Source organism: Rhinatrema bivittatum, chromosome 2 (assembly GCF_901001135.1).
Source record: "Rhinatrema bivittatum chromosome 2, aRhiBiv1.1, whole genome shotgun sequence".
Taxonomy (NCBI): Eukaryota; Metazoa; Chordata; class Amphibia; order Gymnophiona; family Rhinatrematidae; genus Rhinatrema; species Rhinatrema bivittatum.
In genome coordinates, this window is record NC_042616.1 from 25,511,368 (window position 1) to 25,530,156 (window position 18,789).

At 45.7% G+C, this 18,789-nt stretch overlaps 1 protein-coding gene across 1 annotated transcript in view; it reads left to right on the forward strand.

The window, feature by feature from the left end:
- Window positions 1-1,373: 1,373 nt before the first annotated feature.
- The window catches only part of LOC115083704 (gastrula zinc finger protein XlCGF57.1-like), a 38,370-nt gene continuing 20,954 nt past the window's right edge, over window positions 1,374-18,789 (forward strand). The window contains exons 1-2 of the mRNA XM_029587676.1: window positions 1,374-1,508; window positions 10,106-10,507. Coding sequence (XP_029443536.1) covers window positions 10,172-10,507 — 336 coding nt within the window. The 5' untranslated portion in view covers window positions 1,374-1,508; window positions 10,106-10,171. The remainder of the gene's footprint in view (window positions 1,509-10,105; window positions 10,508-18,789) is intronic.

Sequence of the window (18,789 nt, forward strand, 5' to 3'; positions counted from 1 at the left end):
TCCTCATAGGGGAGCTGTTCCATCCCCTTTATCATTTTGGTTGCCCTTCTCTGTACCTTCTCCATTGCAATTATATCTTTTTTGAGATGCGGCGACCAGAATTGTACACAGTATTCAAGGTGCGGTCTCACCATGGAGCGATACAGAGGCATTATGATATTTTCCGGTTTTTTCACTATTCCCTTTCTAATAATGCAACAATTGCATTCCTCACTAATCTATCACTAGGTGAAGGCTCTTTACCCACTGAACTAAAACGAGCAATTATCAAACCTATTGTGGAAAAAAAAATCTTGACAACAAAATCCTAAGCAATTATTGACCAATTCTGAATCTCCCATTGCTTGCAAAAATTATTGAAAAAGTGGTTTTAAAATAATTAAACGAACACCTAGAAAATAATGAGGTCCTCTATCTGACACAGTTCGGCTTTCGAATAAATTTAAATACGAAACGCTGCTGGGAAGAAATTTCTATTGCTGATGATTGACCTCTCAGCAGCATTTGACATTGTTGACCATAAAATTATGGTACACAGATTAACTGAAATCGGAATAGGTAGTAAACCATTACAATGGATAACATCTTTTTTAAATAACAGAATATACCAAGTTAAAATCAACGTCTTATCCGAAATTATAAACCTAGGCAGATTTATCCGTCCATTGGGCAGCGGGAAGCAACTGCCAGATAGCTGGATACATCAGTACATAGCCGGCTATCTGGCTCGATTACCACTACATAACCCACACTTGTAGAAAGAGCCCTGTAAAACGTCGGCACTGCAAGCTCTCCAGGGTAGGGGGAGCACAGTGGGATAAAGGAACAGCCCCGTGCAACATCTGCAGCCCAAACCCCGAGAACCCTCCGCCGCTCTCGCTTTAATGCGCCTGCCCGCAGCGGGGTCCCCGGGCTGGCCCACCACCTCCCCTTCCCCATCTCGATTGTGTCTCCCTCTTCTTCCCCCTCCTCGGTCTGCTGCTCCTCCCCTCTCTGCGTTAAAATGCGTGTTTGGTATTTTTAACTCCTGATGCATTAGCATCTTATTAACTTATTTTATCTGGAGTTAAAAAAAATTAACCTGAGCGTTAAAAATGTGCGCTAGAAGTCAGAGCACAGGTTTTTTTTTAACGCTCGGATTATTGCAACTGCTCCATTGCTTTTGGCTCCTTTTTTTATTTGTTGCACGGTCCCACCAGCAATTGCAGAATGATGATGCACGAGCTATTAGTCGCAGATTGATGACGCACTTGAAGCATCAGCCCAGCCAGCAGTCTAAGATTGATGACGCACTTGAAGCAGCAGCCCAGCCAGCAGTCTAAGATTGATGACTCTTCGGCAGCAGCAGCCAATCAGAAGTGGCAAGAGGAGGGGGTAACTAGGGAACGGTGGCTGCAGCCTGCAGAAGGTGGAAGACGGAGATCTCTCCCTTACTTCGTGCTCATAACAAAGCAATTTACTTTTCTTAACCAGGAATAAGCGATTGCAGTGAAGCTCAGCCCCGGAGGGTAAGCGGTGCCTTTCCAGCCTGTTCTCTTCCCGGTGTCCCTGTGACATTTTCTAGCAGAAGCAGCAGCGCTGAGTGTGAGGAGCTCCAGGCAGGGGGCTCTGCACAGGGAGCAGGGGAGGGAAAGCAAAGCGGGCTCAGGTCTCTGATTAGGAATCTCAGCAGCCTCCCCGTCCTGAATTCAGTCCTCCTCATGAGCTGCTCTGATTTGTTGCCCTGAGGTTTCTCATTAATTTGGCTTTCAAAAACTTGAGCATTAAAATATGATTTAGGGGTCAAAATTTTGCCAAGAAAAATCCCTACAAGACCTGGTGGCTTGAATAGGAGCTGAGTGAGGAGCTAAGCACCACCCCGGTAAAGAGAGAAGAGGGGAGTTAGCCCACGAGAGGCTCCTCTCAAAACTCACAATTTTACTTGTCCTTTGTACTCAGGTACATTCAAGGTAAAAAGCCTGCGAGTGAGTCAGTTGGACTATTAGATGATCAAGGTCTAAAAGGGGAACTTAGGGATGAGAAAGCCATAGCAGAGAGACTAAATGAATTCTTTGCGTGGGTATTCACAGAGGAAGATGTAGGAAATATACCCATAGTAACTCAACGATCAATCACGTAATCCCCAATGACTGAACTTTAGCGCTGTGGCAAATTCAAATGTAACAACCAGAATGCCAAAGAGTGCACACTATATAAATAAGACGCTTACTTTTAGAGTTAACCAGTCATAATAGGCTTCATCGTGGGAGCAAGGTTGCTATATGACTCCGCCTTATTTTTAATCATCAGTCAATGTCCGTGACAACATATATTTTTTAAAGATTTTTTCAAATTTACTTAGTAAATGTGACTTATCTTAAGAATCACTGCTGATTTGCTTAGCTCTGAAGCCTTGAGTTCTTAACACGCCCGACATGGGTCCATGTTTCCAACAATGCCGTTCTTTATCAAGGGCTTAAGATCAGCGTCTATGAAATGAAGAAAATATATTATCTCAAAGCTTAATGTGTGACAGTTCTAAGAGAATAAAAAGTGATCGAATACATTTGAATAGGCAAAACTTCTGAATTTAAAGAGGCAGCTGATAAACTTACTGTACTTGTAGTCTTTTAGATCTTAAATCTCAAACATGTCGTTTCCGCGTTCTGTTTCCTGTGACAGCGCCAGAAACGCCAACCTTATAAGCATGCAGGAATCAGCATTGGTGACGTCAATGATCGCAATCAGATTAATGTATACCATGCGACAGCAATATTCAAGCCATTAGGATGGACTGAATTCAATCTATAAATCCATTGTTGCTCTCTGTAATTGAGAATGGCCTTAGCATTACCACCTCTTGGATTTATTTTACATATACGCAGATGACGTACAGATTCTACTCCCCCTCAAATCCTCCCTTGAAAGCACTCTAAAAACTTGGGACACCCACCTATCGGACATGACACAACTCCTCGCTCAGCTCTCACTCTCCCTCAACCTCAAAAAAACTGAAATCCTTCACATCTCCAACACCCCCAATCATCAATCATCAAAGCCCAACAACCCTCCCGAACCATCAACTAGCCCTTACAGCCAGAAACCTCGGAATCACTCTTGATACAGAAATCAACCTCAAAAAGCATATCAACACGATCATCAAAGACGGATTCTTCAAGCTCCAGACACTCAAAAGACTCAAACCGCTGCTCTTCCCACACGACTACAGAACCGTCCTCCAGACCATAATATTCTCAAAACTTGACTACTGTAACTCCCTCCTGCTCGGCCTACCCACTTCCACAATCAGACCGCTGCAGCTACTACAAAATGCGGCAGCCAGATCCATCGCAAACCAAAAGAAGTCGATCACATCACCCCCATCCTCAAGGACCTCCACTGGCTACCCATCGCCTTCCGGACACAACACAAAGTTCTTTCCCTCATTCACAAGTCACTCCACAACGACAAATTGGATTGGTTAAACATGCCCCTTCGATGCAACGAACCCTCCGATCCTCTAATACTGGTCTCCTCCACATCCCCATTCCAAAGGAAGCACATCTAACGACGACAAGAGAGTGCGCAATCTCCATAGCCGGACCTTCCCTCTGGAACAGCCTTCCAGCTCAACTAAGATCCGAACCATCAATACAGCTCTTCAAAAAACACCTAAAAACCTGGCTTTTCGGGCGAGCCTTCCCCCAATGAGCATATCCATAACCACCCTAACATTCTTCCTGTTAGCCCTGCCCTGCTAGCATGTTGTCCGACCCCCGTCCCCGGTCGCATGCTGCTCTCTCCACCACGTGTCATTTTAAGGCTATCCGATCCCTTTAATTTGCACTAGAATAATTCACGTATAACTGTTCTTCCTCTCTATATTCCCAGTTCGTTTCCTTATCCCGTTGCTAAACCTCAAGTGTCATTTCGTTGCACTGTTAAAGAAAATGTTTCACTGTAAGAAATAAGTACCCCCCCCCCTGCTTAGTTCCTTTTTTTGTTATCCGTAAACCGATGTGATATCTTTGATCTAATGTCGGTATATAAAAATGTATAAATAAATAAATGTGAACTAATTCAATGACATGCCATTTGATATCTTGAAAGCTGTGATGTTGCATACAATGAGATACAATCGGGGCTTGAAGTTTGGAAGTTAAGAACATAAGAACATGCCATACTGGGTCAGATCAAGGGTCCATCAAGCCCAGCATCCTGTTTCCAACAGTGGCCAATCCAGGCCATAAGTTGCAAGACAGCTGCGATGTTCCTTAAGTCTAGTTTTAATAGAGCGCTTGGTTCTCCTTACATAGAAGAGGGGACATGGACACTGTAACATATAAATAACGTAGGTAGAAGCACAATCTGTGTGTTCATAAGCAGTGTAGTTTTCCCTTTAGGATCTATGTGGTGCCAGTAATGGCTTGACTGCAAAATGAGCCCTTGTTGCAAGTCCAATGACCAATAGTGGTGCAATCGAAAACATTAGGTAAATCAGGTAAATAGGAATGAATTAACAAATCTTTCAAATTTTTGCCTCGACTGTATGCGATTAAGAACATAAGAACATGCCATACTGGGTCAGACCAAAGGTCCATCAAGCCCAGCATCCTGTTTCCAACAATGGCCAATCCAGGCCATAAGAACCTGGCAAGTACCCAAAAACTAAGTCTATTCCATGTTACCGTTGCTAGTAATAGCAGTGGCTATTTTCTAAGTCAACTTAATTAATAGCAGGTAATGGACTTCTCCTCCAAGAACTTATCCAATCCTTTTTTAAACACAGCTATACTAACTGCACTAACCACATCCTCTGGCAACAAATTCCAGAGTTTAATTGTGCTTTGAGTGAAAAAGAACTTTCTCCGATTAGTTTTAAATGTGCCACATGATAACTTCATGGAGTGCCCCCTAGACTTTATTATCCGAAAGAGTAAATAACCGATTCACATCTACCTGTTCTAGACCTCTCATGATTTTAAACACCTCTATCATATCCCCCCTCAGCCATCTCTTCTTCAAGCTGAAAAGTCCTAACCTCTTTAGTCTTTCCTCATAGGGAGCTGTTCCATTCCCCTTATCATTTTGGTAGCCCTTTTCTGTACCTTCTCCATGGCAATTATCTTTTTTGAGATTTGTCGACCAGATTGTAGGTCGTGTATGAAAAATGGAATGCATTTTTAAAGTTGGCCAAGGATAAAAAATTAATTCAGAAATTTGTGGAGAACGGATGGAGTACGGTAAAACGCATGTCAATGGAATTTCTTCTGAACATTTATTATCAAGGAGTAGCCAATCCCGTTCTGCATTGTAAGCCCGTTTGTATGCAAGCTTCACATACTTGATAGGATAGCCTTTTGTAAAAATTTATAGATCATAAGTTGTGACTGTGTAATGAAATCAGCTTTATGTGTACATAAGCAGCGAAGCCAAAGAAACTGGCACAGTCCATTCTCCAGTGTGCGTGATTCAGGAGGGAACAACATGCAAATGAGGGCCCGCAGTAAAAGGCGCTAGGAACACTAGCGCGTCCCTAGCGCCTCCTTTTTGACAGAAGCGGCGGCTGTCAGCGGGTTTGACAGCAGACGCTCAATTTTACCAGCATCGGTTCTCAAACCTGCTGACAGCTACGGGTTCGGAAAATGGACGCCGGCAAAAATGAGCATCCGTCTTGTGGGCCGTGGGCAGATTTTTACTTTTTTTTTACTTTTAAGTCTGAGGGTGTACAGAAAAGCAGTTTTTACTTTCCTGATGCCGGTCGAAATTAACGCCAGCCTTTGGGCAGGCGTTAATTTCTGAAAGTAAAATGTGCGGCTTGGCTGCACATTTTACTTTCTGTATCACGCGGGAATAACTAATAGGCTCATCAACATGCATTTGCATGTTGTGGGCACTATTAGTTTTGGGGGGGATTGGCCGCGCGTTTTTGACGCGCTGTTACCCCTTACTGTATAAGGGGTAAAAATAGCACGTCGAAAACGCCCTATAAGGAATCCCTTCTATTCGGAAGCGAGTTGGAAAAGCTTACTAGTAAGTGGGGAGAATCGCCAGTGCCTCGGCTACTGGAAGATAGGAAGAAGAGGTCACTTGGCTCGTCACCCAGGAGGAGTTGGGCTAGGGGCTCCTAGCGCTTCCAGCCCTACAGAAACCTGCCATTCCAGACATCTCGATCTTCGGAAATATCTCCGGCCTTTCGTAACTGACAACCAAAAAGAGAACTGGTTCGGGCTCCGGTTTAGCCCGAACTGTACCATGAAACTAGGTTGACCTATCCATGGGAAGAGGAGATAGGGGGCCGACTATCCCTTTTTTATCAGGTGGGTCAAGATCACGTCGGAAAATTGAGTTCTGGACATCATATGAAAAGGATATGCCCTAGAATTTCGCAGCATTCCTCGGGACACGTTCATGGTGTCACCTTGCCACTCCCAGCACAAAAGACTGGCAATGGAATCCACGCTAGTAAGGCTCCTCAGTTTGAGGGCTATAATCCCCGTATTTTCCTGAGGTGTGGGCACCGGGCATTATTCCATCTATTTCATCGTACCCAAGAAGGAGGGGTCATTTCGCTCTATTCTGGACCTCAAGAGCATCAACCATTATCTGCTTGTAACCCACTTCCGCATGGAAACTCTTCACTCCTTCATAATGGCTATTCAGCCAGGAGAGTTCTTAACATCCCTGGACCTCTCAGAGGCCTACCTCCATATCCTAATCTATCAAGACTACCAGCATTTTCTGTGCTTTGTGGTATTTGTCTGCCATTATCTGTTCCGGGTATTGCCTTTCGGCCTGGCAACAGCTCCCCAAATGTTCTCCAAAATTATGGTGATTGTAGCAGCGGCACAAAGAAGAAGAAGTCCTGGTACACCTTTACTTAGATAACTGGCTATCTGGCAAAGTCGTCGGAAGAGAATCTGCAGGCTACCAGCAGGGTCATGAACATGGACAAGAGCAGTCTCAAGCCCTCCCAGTCCTAGGCGTACCTGGGAGTCTGGTTTGACACCAAACAAGACAGATTCTTCCTCCATCTCTCAAGGATAAGGAAGCTGATGCGCCAAGTGGGCCATTGATGAACACAATATGCCCCAGGGTGTGGAGCTATCTCCAGGACCTCGGCCTGATGGCGTCAACACTGGAGGTAGTGCCATGGGCGAGACCACACATGAGACAAGTCTAACACTCCCTGCTGTCACATTGGAACCCACTGTCTCAAGACTACTCGATTCGCCTCCACTTAACAATGTAAATATGTTCACAGCTCCCATGCTGGTTACAGGAAGTGAACCTGAGCAAGGGGGTAAGCTTGTCCCTACCGAACTGGCTAGCCATCATGATGGACACAAGCCTCCGATGGTGGGGGGCCCACTGTCAGGAATTGACAACACAGGTCCGATGGACCAAGGAGGAGGCTCGATGGAATATAAACCTCCTAGAGGCCAGAGCAGTCAGATTTGTGTGTCTACACTTCAACCACAGGCTCCGGGGTCAAGCACTCCACGTGATGTTGGACAACGTGATAACAGTAGCTTATATCAACCGCCAGGGAGGAACCAAAAGCCACCAAGTGTCTCTGGAGATGGACCCCCTTATGGAATGGGCAGAGCTAAATCTGCAAGGAATTTCGGCCTCCCACATAGCAGGACAAGACAACGCCAGGACAGACTTCCTCAGCAGGGAGCTTCTGGATCCAGGAGAATGGACATTGTCAGCCAGAACCTTCCAGCTCCTAGTAGATCGCTGGGGCCTTCCATCCATCAACCTGTTGGCCACATCTCACAGTAGAAAGGTCCCCTAATTCTTCAGTCACAGAAGAGATCAAAACTCCCAAGGAATTGACACCCTGGTTCAGATCTGGCCAGAAGAGGGCCTACTGTACTCCTTCCCTCCATGGCCTCTGCTGGGCAAGATTGAACGACACAGAGGGCTAGTCCTCCTGGTGGCCCCGGACTGGCCCTAATGGCCGTAGTATGTGGACTTGCGGAGGCTTCTGGTGCAGAGCCTCCTACATCTCCCCTCCCTACCCCCCCACCCCCCGCACAAGGACCAGCAAGATCAGATCGTCCACGAAGACCCGACTAAATTTTGTCTTACAGTCTGGCCCTTGAGAGGGCTTTCCTGAAGAAGCGTGGATACTTGGTGGATGCAATCACCACCTTGCTCCACGCGCAGAATTTCTCAACATCCCTGGCGTACGTGAGGATCTGGAGAGTTTTTGAGGCCTGGTGTGACGAAAGCGGGATGTCCCCTCGGGCGATCAAGATCTGCATGATACTGGAATTCTTACAGGACAGTCTATACAAAGGGCTGTCCCTGAATTCCTTGAAGGTTCAGGTTGTGGCTCTCTCCTGTTTCAGAGGCGAAGGTGAACAGAGCCTGCTTAGCTATGCATCCGGACTTGACCCGTTTCCTGAAAGGGGTTAAACATCTCCGACTGCCCTTAAAGTGGCCGGTCCCCCTATGGAACCTCAACCTTGTATTGGACATCCTGACAGGGCCTTCGTTCCGGCAACTGCAAGCTCTGTCCCTTCGCCTACTAACACTGAAGACCGTATTTTTGGTGGTGATATGCTCTGTTCGTTGCGTCTCTGAACTACAAGCTCTATCATGTCGGGAGCTGTTCCTCCAGCTGACTCCAGGAACGTTGCAGCTTCACACCATCCTTTCCTTTTTACAATAGGTAATTTGAGTTCCACCTGAACTAGTTCATCTCCTTACCGTCCCTAGACAGATGCAAGGACTTGGAAGACTACCACCTCCTTGGCCACTTAAATGTCGGTAGGCTGTTGGTACAGTACCTAAAACGTACAGAGCCAGTGCGCAAGACGGACTGTCTATTTGTCCTTCACTGCTGAAAGAAACAAGGCGAAGCAGCTTCATGAGCTACCGTAGCCCGTTGGATCAAGGAAGTGATCAAGGGACTCTACATAGAGGCAGGGAAGCCTCTACCCCTTCAGATAAAGGCTCACTCCTCCACTAGGGCCAGGCGGTATCCTGGGCGGAAGCTAAGCTACTGTCTCCCGGCGACATTTGACGAGCAACGATATGGTCTTCTTGCACACTTTCTCCAGGTTCTATCGCTTGGACATCCAAGCCCAAGAGGATGCAGGCTTTGTGAGGACAGTGCTAACTGGACCACGGACGGCTTCCTGCCCCGTCCAGGAGTAGCTTTTGTACATCCCATTGGTCCTGAGTCCATCTGGCTACACGCTAGAAATGGTGAAATTAGTTACCTGATAATTTCATTTTCCTTAGTGTAGACAGATGGACTCAGTATCCCGTCCACAGCTGCCCACAAATAGTGCCAAGGGAGAGCACATGAACCTTGTCCCCAAGGGACTACTGGTAAGCCATCTCCCTATCCCTGGATCGGGATTTCTACGAGTTGGCCGGGATTCAGGGCTTACGTCTGAGTGCAGCCACGGTCTCTGGCCTTCACGTTTTGTAATCGAGTTTCTCAATGCTTAGTGCACAGTGGCCTTTGAAGAGAATACTGGATGGCTAAGGTCACTGCAGGGGTATATCCAGGGTGATGTCAGCTTTGAAACCTGACTCCGTCTCTATCTGCTAGCAGAGGGGCACATAACCCATTGGTCCTGAGTTTATCTGTCTACACTAAGGAAAATGAAATTATCAGGTAAGTAGTTTCTCCAATAAGATTGGGAATTCATTGCCAGAGGATGTGGTGAAAGCTATTAATGTAGCTTCTTTAAAAAAGGTTTTTGGACAAGTTCCTGGAGGAAAAGTCCAATAACCACTACTAAATTAGAGTTGCAGAAATCCCCTGCTTATTCTTGGGATAAGCAGCTTGGAATCTTTCTAATCCTTGGGATGCAGCCAGTTACTTGTGACCTGGCTTGGCTGCTGATGAAAACAGGATACTGGGCTTGATGGACTTTTGGTCTGACCCAGTATGGGAAGTTTTATGTTCTTTTGTTCCAGTGTTACCATTTCATAGATTAGATTGTTGCTGTGTGAGTTTTGGGTGTTAGTGCTGTTTAGGTGTGATGGGTTTGATACAAAGGTGCTGAGAGTGTTTTCTGTAGGGTTTTGTGTTACTTCCCAGAGTGCCCGGTACAGGAGGAAGTTAACTCTCCAGATTCTCTCTTTCTCTCATCCTCAGCCCGACCTGTCTCTGTTGCCGAATACATCGAATAGAAAGGGAAATTCTAAATCTCGCCCGTCTCCCATGGATGTTACTGTCGGACTGATGGATGGTTTTATGGGTTCTGGGACTTCAGTTGACCCCAGGAAGGGGGTTCTGCCTTCTCCAGAGCCAGATCCCTCCTCGGTGCAGCCTCTGGCAGAGCCCCCGGGATCAGAGGAGGGGGCAGGGCTGGCTCTGGATCCACTGCAGCCCAGGACTTTGGGTTCTCTGTGGATGGTTCTGGTGCGGCTGGAAGCGACAATGAGCAGCAAGTTGGAAAGGATTCAAGGGGAAATCTCCTCGCTGGAGCTGCGCTCAGGGACCCAGGAGAAGACAATCTCTGCTCATGCTAAGCGGCTGCAGGCGCTGGAGAACAAGGTAGGACATTTACTCTCAAACTCTTCTGCCTCCGTTCAAGATCTTGTTTCACTCAGAAGGAACATTAAGAAGTTAGAAAATGTTGCCAAAAGAAAAATATTTTAGAATGATCAACTTTCCCAAGAGATAATATTTCACCAGGGGAGATGATTAATAATTATTTAGGGGAGGCTTTGTAAATATCCAAGGAATCTCTTATCCAAGTAACCAAATTTCTTTCTTTTCTAATGAAAATTAAATTTATAAAGGTTTTCTGTCTTTTGTTGCTGATCCACAAATTGAAGAATAAGAAGTTGAATCCAAAAACTAATTTTCTAAACCTCGGTCATTTTTAGTCTTGAGTTCCCAGCCAGGTCACCTCTACCCCCTCCCTTCCCCCGCCACTCTCTATTCCTTTACTGAAGTCACAGTGACGGGGGCTGCCCATCTTCTCTCCTCCTCCAAACTCACTACTTCAGGGGTGGCCAATTCCAGTCCTCGAGAGCCACAAACGGGCCTGGTTTTCAGGATATCCACCAGGAATATGCATGGGATAGATTTGTATGCACTGCATCCATTGTATGCAGATCTATCTCATGCATATTCATGGTGGATATCCTGAAAACCTGGCCTGTTTGTGGCTCTTGGGGACCAGAGTTAGCCACCCCTGCAGTACTTGCTCCTCTAACCCCATTGCCGCCAGCTCCTGAGCTGTATCTGTCCCATCCTCAATCTATCACTTTCCCCTGTTACTGTTCCTGCTGCTTTGAAATGCGCTGTGATCTCCCCACTCCTCAGAAACCCTCACTGCTCCTTACCTGTCCTGCCAAATATCGTCCCGGATTCCTCCTCCCACCTCCCTTTCACTTCCAAACCACTTGAACTTGCTGTTCACTGCCTCTACCTTGATTCTTTCATCTCAAGCCATTCCCAATCCACTCCAGTCTGGTTTTTGTCCTTTACATTCCCCAGAAACAGCTCCTGCCAAAGTCTCCAAGGACCTGTTCATGGCTAAACCCAAAGGCCTTCCCTCAGTCCTTATCCTCCTCGATCTGTCTCCTGCTCTGACTCTGTTGATCACAATCTCCTCCTTGATGCTCTGTCCTCACTAGGATTTCAGTTCTCCCTCCTGTCTTGGTTCTCTTCTTACCTCTCTCATTGCACGTTTAATGTCTTCTGGTGGATCCTCCTCGGCTGCCATCCCACTATCACTTGGTTACCTCGGGGCTCTGTCCTAGGTCCGCTTCTCTTCTCTCTATACTAATTTATTTAACTCTTTTCTATACCGACATTCATGATACAAATCATATCATATCGGTTCACAAGGAATAAGGGGGTTATAACATTAACATTGAAGAAGAAGCAAAGTTACAATAAAACAAGGTCATGGGAACCTGGGAGCTGACCTCGCCAGAGGCAGAGGTTTAACGTAGTAAACGTAACAAGGAAATATTGGCAGTGCCTTGGGTCAGATATAGAGTGCTCCGTATATAAGAGGCACTTATATACGAACCGTAAACTAGCTACGAAAGCGAAGCAGTGTCAATAGGGGATTAGCAGGAGGGAGGGGGAGGCTTGCCGGGATGAAGGGGTTGGAATTGGGGAGGGGGCTGGGTTAAGGGAAGGCTTGTTGAAACAGCCAGGTCTTGAGTTTTTTCCTAAATGTCAACAAGCAGGGTTTCTGTCTGAGATCTGGAGGAATGGCATTCCAGATGGCTGGTCCCACTGTCGAAGGCCCGTTCTCTGGTGGCTGTACGAAGGGTGGATTTGGTTGTGGGGGCGTGCAGCGTTCCTTTGTAAACTTCTCTTATAGGTTTTGTAGAGGTGTGGAGACTAAACGGGATCTGAAGGTCGAGAGGGAGCTGATTGCGAATGGTTTTGTGAATGATAGTGAGGGACTTGTGTAGGATTCTAAAATTTATTGGGAGCCAGTGCAGATTCCTGAGGATGGGTGTGATGTGATCTCCTCGGTTGGTGTTCGTCAAGATTCTGGCGGCTGCGTTCTGGAGCATCTGAAGTGGTTTGGTGGTGGAGGCGGGGAGACCCAATAGGAGGGCTTTACAATAGTCTATCTTGGAAAATAGAGTGGCTTGGAGGACTGTCCTGAAGTCATGGAAATGGAGGAGTGGTTTAAGTCTTTTTAGAACTTGTAATTTGCAGAAGCAGTCCTTGGTTGTGTGATTGAATTTCTTTAAGTTCAGACGGTTGTCAAGTATCACTCCAAGGTCTCTTACTTGGGTGACATGGTGTTGGGAGGGGTCTGCAGAGAAAAATCGATGTGGTCAGGGGAGTTGAGGAGGAGTTCCGTCTTGGCTGAGTTGAAGACAAGATTTAGACTGTTGAGGAGGAGGTTGATAGATTGGAGGCAGCTTTCCCAGAACTTGAGTGTTTTCAGTAGGGATTCTGTTATAGGGATCAGAATCTGCACGTCATCGGCGTAAAGATAATGTTTTAATTTTAGGTTTGTTAGCAGCTGGCAGAGGGGTAGAAGGTAGATATTGAAGAGGGTGGGAGACAGTGAAGAGTCTTGGGGTACTCCTAGTGATGATTTGATGCTAGGGGATTCTTTGTTGTTAATTTTAACTTTATAGCCTCTATTACTGAGGAAAGAATCAAACCATCTGAAGACCGTTCCTGAGATACCAATGTCTGATAGGCGATTTAGAAGGATAGAGTGATTCACTGTATCAAACGCTGCTGAGATGTTGAAGAATTAGCAGGAAAGAGTGTCCTTTTCTAGGCCCATAATGAGATGGTCCGTGAGGGAGATAAGGATTTCTGTGCTTAGGGATTTGCTCAATTTTGTCGGAGTCCAGTTTCCGAGCCCGTGGCTGTCAGCGGGCTCGAACCAACGCCGGCAAAATTGAGCGTCGGCTGTCAAACCCACTGACAGCCGCCGCTCCAGGCTAAAAGGAGGCGCTAGGGACTCGCTAGTGTCCCTAGCGCTTCCTTTTGCCTTTTTCTACCGCCAGGCCTAATTAGCATACAGAATGGCGCGCACCGGCAAGTGGCCGGTGTGCGCGCCGGGAGAGCGGGCATTTGCCTGCTCTCCCGCAGACTTTACTGTATCGGCCCGAATGGTAGGTTAGATATAGGGCAGTAGTTTAGTGGATTGTCTGGGTCGAGATTGTTCTTTTTTATGATGGGTTTAATTACTTTTGATTTTAAACAGGATAATTTCCTTCTGCAAGAGATAAATTAACAATATCGGTTACAGTTTTGATTAAGGATGTTTCGATGGCTTTGATCATTGGTATAGAAATGCTGTCAATGGGTGATTTGCTGGATTCATTTTTTTGATGATTGTTTGAATTTCCAGTGAGGAGGCTGGGTCAAAGTTGGACCAGCTTGATGTTTGTTTTTTTTATAATTTTGATGTTTTGAATGTTATCATTAAGATTGTTATTGATTAAGTTATTAATTTTCTCTCTAAAGAATTCTGCAAATTCTTTGCTTCTGTTCTTGGTAAATGGTGTTTTATGCTCATTTGGGGATTTAGTAAGGTTTTTAGCATTGTGGCGTTATGTTGTAACTTATTGATTTTGTTTGAGTAGAATTCTTTCTTTGCGTTGTTAATAATGTTTTTGTAGTAGGCCAAGTGTGTTCGATAGGCAGTAAGAAGTTGAATTGTTTTATTCTTACGCCATGCTTTCTCTTTTTTCCTGAGTTCAAGTTTGGCTGATCAAATATTGTCGTTATACCATTAATTCTGTTGTTGTGGGTTTTTCATTGTCTTTTTGATAGTGGGATTTATGTTGTCAGAGACAGATTTGGTAATATTGAGCCAAGATGTGGCATTTTCAGAGTTGGATAGATCTGTGTTTGTTGGTTCGAGTTGTAGTTTTTCTTGAAGCGTTTCAATATTAAATATATAATATTCAAAGCAGACTTGTGCGTGCTCTGTACACCCAAGCTTTAGTCCTAAATGGGCCACTAAATCTCACCCACCTTGAGATCTAAAGTCACCCACACAGGTTTAGAGCAGGCCCCCAAAATGTCCCTCCCACCCCCAGAGAGCCTCTCTTTATGTCACCAAATTTGTGCAGGTTATAAAGTTACGCAGGGAGTCACAGAGGTGGAAACTACAGAAAATCAGAACTTTACATTAAATATAATTCATCACTTAATCATCCTGCATGTGAACCATGGAAATAACTGGAACTGGGAGCCAGGTTACTCCCCAGGACCCCAAACTCTTCCTGCCCTGCTATTTATTTGATTGGTTGATTTTGTATTTTGTTAGTCTCCTAATTTGAAAAAACATCTTGATGCGATGCACACACAGACACTGAAATATCTAATCGTATGTCACGATTAGCACTACTGCTACTATTTATCATATTTAAAGCACTACTAGACATTCACAGTGCTGTACAGACACACAAGCTCAAGAGAGCTTACAGCCTGGTCAAAGCAATTTCTTAGCATTCAGATAGATGGATCCTTGACCAGTGGGTTCTGCATCTACCAGCAGATGGAGACGAAGCAAAGGTGACGTCACAGTATATATACCCCTGCACTAACATCAGTCCGCCAGTATCCTCCGTCTCCAGCAGGTGGTGGGCGTGCATCTCCCTACTGGGGATTGCATTTAAAGATTTTTGAAGAAGGAGAAAAGAAGAAAGAAGTTGATTGCCCCCCTCTCCTGTGGTGATAGCTTATGGTCCCTCCCTCAGTCGAGTTTTCCTAAGGTGATATCTTCGGATTTCTCTCTTAGATGAGTGCATTGGTCCGGTAGCTGGTTTTCTGCTGGCTTGGACTTAGCTGTAAAAAAAAAAAATGGGGGGAAGTGATGTCAGCTTCTGCAAATGGCTGCTTGAAGCCTGGTCTCCTAATGGCTCGATCAAAAAAGTGGCTTTTTTTTTTTACCAACCTGAGCACATTCTGTGTTTTTTACCGGTGGTGATATTGTTCCCAGGAACATGGGGACCCATCGGAAGACAGTGGATCTAAAGGAAGTTTCTTATCCAGGGACCGCGGTGCAACTGAAAGAGGCCGACAATGCAGTGGCCGGTGGGAGCACACTGGAAATGGAGGGGACGGGCGAGAGTGCTGCCGGTGGTATGGTGGGTCCGGCGAGGGCGGAATTCTTCGCCTGGTTTAAAGGTTTGAAATGCGACATCGCTACAAATCAAAAGATTTCCAGCAGTTGAAGCAAATATCTGAGGAGCTTACTGGCAAACTAGATTGGAGAACAGATCTCGCAGGAACAACATGCGGATTCAAAGTGTCACTGAAGAAGAGGGCTTCACAGATTATAATATGCTTCTCCAGGATATATTCTCTTGAGATTTGGCTGTTGACTCTGTTGATATGGGCCCAATCCACCTTCACTTCCCCAAGTCTTTGGGAAGGATGATCAGTAATAACCCTAGAGATGATGTAGCCTGCCTACATGACTTCCCCGTGAAAGATAAAATCATGCAAAAAGCAAGAGGGATGGGGAATATACCCTGGAAAAGGGATGAAGCTTCAGATATTGAATGATATCTCTGTCATTACTTTACGACGACGCAGAATTATGAAACCCATTACTGATTCCTTGAAAGCGGGTAACATCAGATACAAGTGGCTGTACCCTTTTGGAATTTCTTTTACCATATTTATTTATTTAAAATATTTGTCTACCACAAATCAGAATTTCTATGCGGTTTCGCATAAGTAACATACATAATAAACTCATAAATCAATGACAATAACAAACAAAAATTATAACTAATAAAATGAAAAGTAAATCTACTTAGATTTTATGCTACTCCATAATGCTGGTAGCCCATTTTTCGACTAATCGACTTGATCTTCCAGCTGCTAACTGTTGCTACCTGCTGCTAACTGCTATATATTTTCAGCCATTCAGCTTGGTCTTCCAATTGCTATGCGTCCATGAAGGCAACTAGAGAATAAGTGTGCCTTAAGATGTTTTCTGAATTTCAATAAAGATATTTCTTCCTTTAGGTTGAAGGGGAGGGAGTTCCATAGTAATGAATCCTGTACATATAACAGCTTTTTGGAGCAGGTACTGTCAGTAGGAGTTGACTTGAGGATCTCAGGCTGCAAGATGGTTGGTATAATTTCAAAGCTGCATTAAAGCTAGGGGGAGCAATTTTATTAATGCCCTGAAACACTAGCATGATGGTTTTAAAAACAGTTCTCCATTTAATTGGTAAGAAATATAAATCATTTAGAATCGGAGTAAGATGTTCCTTCAGTAATGTCCCCGTGATGATCCTAGCTGCTGAATTCTGTACCAATTGCAGTGTTCTTAAGGATTTTTGTGGGAGTCCTGAGTACAAAGAATTATAATAATCGAGGGGGGACAGTACAGTAGATTGTATTGTAGTTCTTAAATCTGACTCACTTAGATAGGGTTTTAATCTCCTTAATAGCTGTTATTTAAAGTATGATGTTTTTATAGCCTTCGAAATTTAAGGTTTAAATGACAGTGGTGTACATTATAAATCCTACATTTCTAGCCTCTCTTACTATCGGAATTTTCTAATCACCCAGTGTTAAGGATTTCGGCAGGTTAGGATCAGGAAATCTGGCTAGATGTAGGTTTTCTGTTTTTGATACATTCAATAGTAACTTATTTTTGAAAAGCCAATCATTCAGGATGTTCAGGCACAATGTAATCCTCTTCAATGTGCATTCAGTTGAACCTTCAGTTGGTACATAAAACTGAATATCATCCACATGTAATCGATAGCCCACATCTAACTGTGCCAATACTTTGCATACTGGGGCTATATAGATACTAAAAAGAATAGGGGAGAGTGCCGACCCCTGTGGCACTCCAGTATTGAGTTCAAACTGGTCAGAGCAGTTGCCTGAGATGCGGACAGACTGTGAACGATCTTTTAAAAAAGAAGAAAACCAATTCAAAACTGTATCGCCTATCCCAGTATTAGCTAGCTGATTGATTAGGATAGAGTGGTCGATGGTGTCAAATGCTGCACTTAAATCCAAAATTTCCTAGTGTGTAGCAGATGGACTCAGGACCAATGGGTATAGTGTACTCCTGATAACAGTTGGAGACGGAGACAGATTTCAATCTGACGTCAGCACTAGTACATATACCCCTGCAGGAAGCTCTGCTCTTAAGTATTTCTCCGTCTCCATAGCAGTTCGGGACTCTATACACACTTGCACAGCGTTAGAGTATTCTAACCAAAGAAATCCAAACAAAGAAGAAATCTTATCTCTCCAGACGAGCCCCACTCTCCTGCGGTGATACCTACGGGTCCCTCCCCCAGTTGAGAATTCCTGAGGTGATTTCTGTCATCCCTCAGAGGTAGGCCTCGGCCCGGTAGCCGGTTCCCGGCGTGGACTTAGCCCCCGGCAACGGGAGCAGCTGAGAGACAGCGGGTGCAACTTCGAGCGCGGCAGTAAAGGCACTTTTCCCTCTCCCCCCCGCCAGGACAAGGTAAGGTAGAAAACTTCCTAAAAGTCTCCGGTCTCCAAGGCTCGAATAGCTGCACAGATCGCCAGCCGGCGTCAGAGCTACCGGGTTGATCAGCTCCGTCTGGGCTAGACCCCAGTCTGATACAAGGGTCTTTCCACGTGGAAACCCTCCAAGGTGGTCGCCATATTGCTCGCGTGGTCGCCGACGCCATTTCCCCTTTATCGCCGCCCTGTCCGCCTTTCTGAACCGTGCGCATAGAGGTGAGCCAGGCGCACAAATCACTTGTGTGCACATCGGCACGCACATAAGTGCCATGCGCACAGCGACGTGCACGAGGGGGCCGGGCGCACAGCCACACACTCAACTGTGCTGGGCACATAAGTTAACAATGTGCGCACAGCGGCGCGTGCATCTTATTGAGTGCGCATCCGACCTACACGTGCATTTTCGGCGCACACGGAGGGCATAACTAAGCCTCCTGCTGCACACATTAAACACATAAACCAGGGGTTTCTGCGATCCTACATGCACAAGCCATGGCACCACCGGACAAGAAGGTCAAGGCTCAGGTCCTCTGCCCAGCCTGCCACATAAGAGCTGCGCAGCACGAAGAGGCCATGGGTCTGTGTCTACAGTGTGAGGAGGCTCTGGGAGAACCAGGTCAGGGTCCTCCCCAGCCAGTACTGAAATCCGGATCCATCGACAGTACACCGAACCTCTCTACCCCCAGCGTGAACATCCTTCAAATGGGGCTCCCCGGGGACGCAGCACCTCTCAATTTAGACCCAGCATATTTCTCCTGGTTAGAATTCTTCAAAGGCCTACATACCTTTGTCCACATGCAACCGGTGCCTCTGAGGACACAGCCTCCCCCAGAGGACCCTAACATCCCAGGACCCTC